General features: G+C 37.0%; 1 protein-coding gene across 6 annotated transcripts in view; it reads left to right on the forward strand.

Moving 5' to 3' along the window:
- Nucleotides 1-7,589, forward strand: part of LOC107728401 (discs large homolog 1-like protein) — a 126,480-nt gene that overhangs the window by 51,550 nt on the left and 67,341 nt on the right. For all 6 annotated transcript variants that reach the window (XR_001638469.1, XM_016538543.1, XM_016538545.1 and 3 more), the window contains one exon: nucleotides 6,725-6,892. Coding sequence is in view for 5 of the 6 variants with exons in the window: in XM_016538543.1 (XP_016394029.1) it covers nucleotides 6,725-6,892 (168 nt within the window). In the remaining variant the exon portion in view is untranslated. The remainder of the gene's footprint in view (nucleotides 1-6,724; nucleotides 6,893-7,589) is intronic.

Raw genomic sequence — 7,589 nt, forward strand, 5'->3', positions numbered from 1 at the left:
TTATTTAGTACTGTCTTGAATAAGCTATTTCACATAACAGATGTTTATATATACTCCACAAGATAAAATAACTGAATTTGTAAAAATGACCCCGTTCAAAAGTTTACATACCCTTGACTCTTAATACTGTGTGTCATTTGCTGGATGACTCATGACTGTTTTTATGTTTTGTGATAGTTGTTCATGAGTCCCTTGTTTGTCCTGAACAGTTAAACTGCCCGCTGTTCTTCTGAAAAATCCTCCAGCTTTTGCACATTCTTTGGTTTTCCAGCATCTTCTGCATATCTGAACCCTTTCCAACAGTGACTGTATGATTTTGAGATCCATATTTTCAAACTGAGGACAATTGATGGACTCATACATAACAATTACAAAAGGTCAAAACGTTTACTGATGCTCAAGAAGGCAACACGACGATGCATTAAAGAGCTGGAGGGAGAAACTTTTTGAACTGGATGATCAGGGTAAATTGTCCTTATTATATACAGAAATATACAGAAATTAAAAAAAGTTATCAAACACTAAATTTTTTATTAAATATAGATGAATATATAAATTAACCCAACTGCTGGGTTAGTTAAATTTTTAACCCAAAATTTGGGTTAGTCCATATTTGACCCAAATAATTTTTTAGTGTATGGAATGCCTGAATCACTGAGTTGCAAAGTGTGTTTGTGGGACATAAATTTACCTAACGTCCTCAAAGAAATCTAGTCTCATCCAAAAATAATATATTTTTCATTTTCTTTTGTTTTAAAACTTGCTTTCCTGCCTTTTTTTATTTATTTATTTTTTTTACTATATATACGCATATATATATGCAGTTGTGCACATACGTTTACATACCCCTTGCAGAATATGCTAAATGTTCATAATTTTAATAAAATAAGAGGGATCATGAAAATTATTTAGTACTGTCTTGAATAAGCTATTTCACATAACAGATGTTTATATATACTCCACAAGATAAAATAACTGAATTTGTAAAAATGACCCCGTTCAAAAGTTTACATACCCTTGACTCTTAATACTGTGTGTCATTTGCTGGATGACTCATGACTGTTTTTATGTTTTGTGATAGTTGTTCATGAGTCCCTTGTTTGTCCTGAACAGTTAAACTGCCCGCTGTTCTTCTGAAAAATCCTCCAGCTTTTGCACATTCTTTGGTTTTCCAGCATCTTCTGCATATCTGAACCCTTTCCAACAGTGACTGTATGATTTTGAGATCCATATTTTCAAACTGAGGACAATTGATGGACTCATACATAACAATTACAAAAGGTCAAAACGTTTACTGATGCTCAAGAAGGCAACACGACGATGCATTAAAGAGCTGGAGGGAGAAACTTTTTGAACTGGATGATCAGGGTAAATTGTCCTTATTATATACAGAAATATACAGAAATTAAAAAAAGTTATCAAACACTAAATTTTTTATTAAATATAGATGAATATATAAATTAACCCAACTGCTGGGTTAGTTAAATTTTTAACCCAAAATTTGGGTTAGTCCATATTTGACCCAAATAATTTTTTAGTGTATGGAATGCCTGAATCACTGAGTTGCAAAGTGTGTTTGTGGGACATAAATTTACCTAACGTCCTCAAAGAAATCTAGTCTCATCCAAAAATAATATATTTTTCATTTTCTTTTGTTTTAAAACTTGCTTTCCTGCCTTTTTTTATTTATTTATTTTTTTTACTAAAACAGAATAATGGGGTTCTTTTTTATTTAATTCAGTTCTAATTAGAAGTGTTTGCTAGCATTACTATTACTATTGTTCATACTTAAAGGGTTACTTCACAACAGCTTGAAAGATCAAAGACCATTTTTTATATAACTCCGACTGGATTCGTCTGAAAGAAGAAAGTCATATACACATAGGATGACTAGAGGGCGAGTAATTTATGGACTAATTTTCATTTTTGGTTGAACTAACCCTTTAAGGTTATGGATTTGGCCAGCTCCCTAATCTAAAGTATTAAACATCGGCACATAACTTGTCTCACAGTGTTTGTGCCACGTTAGTGAACAATAGAATACTTTTTTGATGTTTCATCATATGAAATTTAAACCTGTGGGTAAAGCATTTCATCTTACTGACAAATTGCCATATAAAGCAGGTTATTGCAATTCTCATTTAAAGCTGTGAATATTGGCACAATGTGCAGAGGTGGAAACTGGAGTCAGTTTGAATCCCAGTTTGCAGAGGTGAAGTATCCGGTGTGTCCCAGCCAGGAAAGCTTCAGATTGAATAGTGAGCTGCTTACCTCAGCCACAGAGGACCATGACTCAATAGTGAGTGGTCGTAGTTGCCAGGAGATCCTCCTCCTCATGCTCTCATCAGGGAAGACTGTGAGCTCTCCTCTTCTATCATGTGCTTCTGCCCACATGCTCTACACATTGAACACTTACAAATCTTAATGATAGCAATTCTTTATGCTGGTCTTGCTGATATTTCCATTTATGGATGTTGGAGGAGAATTACATAACATGGCGGTATTGTTAGGGAAAGACTTGTGGCCAGATGCACAAAGAAAAAGCAACGTCTTTGGACACTTCTGGGACTTTTTAATGTTGCCAAGGCTTAGTCACAGTATACTGTGTTATTGGATTGCTAAAATTTCACTTCAGTCAAACACTGCAGTTATAGGTGGTTGAGCAGTGTTTAGAGGATCTGTTAGAAATTCCATCCTAAATAGCTTAATATGTTGCTGCCAAATTATAGTTCAAAGTAATTTACAGTTAAACTCAAATTCATGCAAATATTACAATTTTCTGGAAACAAAACAAGCGAAATGAAGTCCTTTCAAACTTTTTGATACCAGGGACCCCCTTCTTAAAATACAAAGGCAGCTATATATTTTCATGCATAAAAATAATGTATACTCTCAGCAAAACATGATAACATGAAGATGTGAAATAATGCTCTATAAATATGTGAAATAAATAAAGTTCCAAAATTCAATAATCAAATTTTAGATTGTCAGAGTGTACTGAAGCCTAAGTGAATGTGTTCATTTTTTATATACAAGATGAATAAAGCCAAAGTGAAGCATGGTCACTCAGATACGTTTTGTAGATTGTGCCGACTCGTCCATATGATTCGCACAACCAGACTTCATTCACCCGGAAACAAAACAAGCGCAATGAAGTCCTTTCAAACTTTTTGATACCAGGGACCCCCTTCTTAAAATACAAAGGCAGCTATTTATTTTCATGCATAAAAATAATGTATACTCTCAGCAAAACATGATAACATGAAGATGTGAAATAATGCTCTATAAATATGTGAAATAAATAAAGTTCCAAAATTCAATAATCAAATTTTAGATTGTCAGAGTGTACTGAAGCCTAAGTGAATGTGTTCATTTTTTATATACAAGATGAATAAAGCCAAAGTGAAGCATGGTCACTCAGATACGTTTTGTAGATTGTGCCGACTCGTCCATATGATTCGCACAACCAGACTTCATTCACCCCAATAGAAAGCATATTTACACTGTCTGAATTGTTCACTAAATAGTGCACTATGTGCCATTCACTATACAGAAAATAGTAAAAGTATGAACAAGTGATTGATTTCAGACACAGCTTCAACATTTTTTGTAGTGTTGAAACCAGGAGACTTGTGGGCTTTAAAATTAAAATTAAATTAAAAAAAAAAATTAAATGGAACCCATAGCGCCCTCTCGTGGTCCCATGGGGGTCCCTAAACTCTGGTTTAAAAACCTGTTGTTATTCATGTGTATTTCTGAATACTCTCTCAGGCCTGTGTTCATCTCAGTTAAAATCTCTAATAAATGGACAACACATATTTCATTTCTGGACATAATGTCTTTATTTGGAATTGAGCCTTTGACCATGAGGGAGGCAGTAATGTATGTGCACATTCTGCACAGATGAGTTATAGCAGAGGAAATTATGTTTAAGAATATGATGACAACTGTCTGATGGACAGATGATTTTTAAGCAAATGCAATGATTATGTAGAGTGAGATTTAATATTATCTAGGTTATCTAGGTTGACCTCAAAGCCCATTATCAAATTTTCCAAAACATTGTGGATGATATATAAATGTTCTCTTTACTTGCTTAATGGGAAGAAAACCAAACACTTTTCAGTATCAATTCCTAATTGCACTTTTTTTGTAATCTGGCTACTGACTATACGCCATTCAAATGCATAAATCTAAGTGGTTAAACCAGTTCAATGAGACTTATGTCAGCTTTAAATTATTTTTTTTATGTCAGCTGCTTGAATCACTGGCTCACCTATAGTGAGAAGTAGTCAGTATCTGATAAACCTGTTGCCATAGCAACTGTGGCCATCCTCTGCCTGTGTGGAAACCACTCATCAGCTACCTTTTTGTGTAAGCATGTACCAGTGTTTATTTTAGAGGAAGGGAAACCCATTCATCGTCATGTGAAAGCACTACTTGGTGCAAGGGAATGGTTTGATAGTTTTCTGTGTTTATATAATTAAAATGTGGATGAATGTAGTTAGTTACAACATATATGATACTTCAAGTATATTGTGTAATGTTCACCTGAAAATTAAAAATGAAGGAATATAAATTATTTACTTCCTGATTTTGCTTGTATGATTTTGTTTTCCCCCCAAACCTTTCTATCCAAACGCAGTGATAATGTGTAATATTAAGTGACCTTTTGGAACAACTTTGAAGAATGCTGATACTGTTTTTTCCCATGCAAAGAAATCATACAGCATCAGGATCTTTCAGGCTCTAATAAGGACAAAAATGCACCATGAAAGAAGTCTATACAACTTTATATTAGGCTCAGCACTGAGTCTAAGTTGTCCTGGGTATCCTAAGTCTTCTGAATACAAGCCCTTACTACCCTTAAAATCTCTCCTTCACTGCAGCTCTCAAATCTCATTTGTGTTTTTAGTATGTTTGCTTTCAGGTCATATCCAGGTTTACAGATAAGGCCATAAGTATTTGTATCAGCTGAACATGAGCTTGCTGACACTTATGGCTAGTTTCCTTCCACTGAGTGGTACGGTTCAGTACAGTACCAGGGCTCCAGACTCATTCTTCTCACTAATCACTCTTTTGCGACTAACTTTCTCAGTTGGTCGCACGAGCACATGATTTGGTCGCAATTTAAATTTTTTTTTTGCGCTACAACATGGGATTAATCAATGCATGCTTTTATCATAGTTTATAGTTATATGGAAACGAAAGTGGTTAACATTCAACCCGTTTTTTTTATTTGCGTCATTTTTGCCGTGCGCACCTTCACGCTCGTGCTGACGTGGCGAGTATAAACCAGGCTCTACACTCGAAGCGCTGCGCAGTTCAAACGAGTCGCACGGTTTCGTTATGCTTTCAGTTTCACTTGCCATTGGACGTTGCTCACATGCAACAGAAATGGCAGCGCTTATGAGTTGAACAACGCGGTGGTCGCGCCAGTGCGACCGCACACAAAATTTAGTCGCACAGGTAGAAAAAATGGTGGCAGTCTGGAGCCCTGAGTACGGTACGATTCGGGGCTGTACACCCTGATCCAACTTGCGTTTCCACCACCAACAGTAGAAGAAAGCATGACATTGTCTGTGTATATGTGTGAAAATATAAAATTATAAAATACAGTTATATTTTTTGTGTTTGTGCACTCTGATGTAAACAAGCCCAACATGCATAAGCAGCATAGCAGAACGAGTGAAGGAGAAGCTTTATTCCCCTTGTGTTGTCATTCCCCTTGCAGCATGAGCAAGTGACGATTCTCTGTCAACCAATCAGTATTCTGCAGTGAGTCTAGCTCCACCCTTTAGGTACCGGACTACTGTGCTAGATACCCCAACGGAAGGGTCCTAGCTTCACTGCATCTCCACTTTCAGTCAAAGATTTCCATAAATGTCAGTATTATAGTATCTGCCATCCCCAAAACCATATTCCTTTTCCATCCTTTTGCACTATGTGGTTACTATAATGAACTAAATCTAAACTTCATGTTTATCCAAATTTCATGTTTATGATTGTCTGTACATGTCTCAGATGTCTCAGACCTGTTCCAAAACCTAGTGAGATGCCTTGCTGCCTACTCTGTAGAGTTCTAAGCAGGGGCGGCAGGGGCGGCTGGCAGAGTATGGCAGTCGCCATACCCTAGCCTCCCCCGCCATGCCCCAGTTGTCCGTTGCCATACCCTAGGCGATCATCCCACAGAACGCGATTTTTAACCGAGTGACCTCCCCCCAGAGCCTCAGGGGCGGTGCAACTGGTGTGGTGCAATCACAAATGGACAACGCCACAAGTTGTGACTCTGTGTTAGCAGTAACTTCTAACACAAATCTCCTCAAAAGAGACTTTTGATATTAGCATGTTGCATTAAATAACATAGAGCACAACTTCTGGGTATTGAATGAAATAAGCTTATAATATTTCTCTTTTTCAGCGTTTTGGAATAATTTTTTGTCATAATCCATTTTGGGATTGCCTTCTCTGAAAAGGCCAAAATGGTCTTTGGGGTCAGCATAATTAAATAACCTACCTTTTGAAACAACTTTCACATCTGACGTGTGGTTTAAAATTCTGCCTTTGTAAGAAGCTCATTGGGTTTTGGAATATAGAGTTTTTGTGACTGCAGTACAAACCAAGCAGTTGTCAAAGGGAAACAAAGACCTCAAAAGGTCTCAAATCTCCTTATGACATGGTATTCATCTCATTTTATCTGACTGGTCTCTGTTGTTCTCTGCAGAAGTACAGACACCATGATGAAAACACAGGATCTCCACTGGAGCAAAGCTCACCACAGTTCACTGATGAGGCTCCTGGGCCAGAGCTGGTCCAAGTGGCTGAGAAGAACCTCTCCCAGATTGAGAACATCCACGGCTATGTGGCACATGCACATATCTCCCCAATGAAGGTAGGTAGTGGTCTTGGAATCCAGACCTCCTGATCAGATCACCTATTTTATCATTTGCTGTGTTGTCGATCACCTTGTTGTCCAAATTCTACCATGCAGTTTTTTATAACTGTGTGTGTGCCTCACTCTTTACATACACAACACACAAACATACCCTTTAGGTTTTAGAATGGTTTCCCCTCCTTGGATTATTTAAAAAAACAGCCGGACAGCCATAAGAATTGCTTTTGTATGGTCAACTTGTTTGTTATTTTTCTTTACCACAAGCGATCAAAATTAATAATTTTGTCTAAAGCATACTATTAGGTTAGGATGAAAAATGCTGTGCCAATAGATTGAAAGGCTCTTTATGTACTTGGTTCAGTGGAAATCTCATTATTAGTGTGCAGGGTGCTTTATAGCGCAGAGGGGTTTGCAGGGCCCACAGGCTGATTTATAATCTGTTGTATTGCTGAACGGACAGCGATAAATATGAAAGACTGGCATAGTTGATACAAAGACATGTATTGCCCCCCTCACTTCTTTCAAAGACTTAACATTTATTAGAGTTTATACATAAAACACGGGACATGTATTTAATGCTTTTAGATGAGCAGCTTTGAAATGTATACTGTAAGAAACATGCAACACCTCCAAGTGGAAGACAGCAGGGTGACCAGAGAAGGTGAATATGCTGTAAGGTGGAAAGTAGTATGTA

This window comes from Sinocyclocheilus rhinocerous, unplaced genomic scaffold (assembly GCF_001515625.1).
Source record: "Sinocyclocheilus rhinocerous isolate Xijiao unplaced genomic scaffold, SAMN03320098_v1.1 scaffold2382, whole genome shotgun sequence".
In the NCBI taxonomy this organism is placed as follows: Eukaryota; Metazoa; Chordata; class Actinopteri; order Cypriniformes; family Cyprinidae; genus Sinocyclocheilus; species Sinocyclocheilus rhinocerous.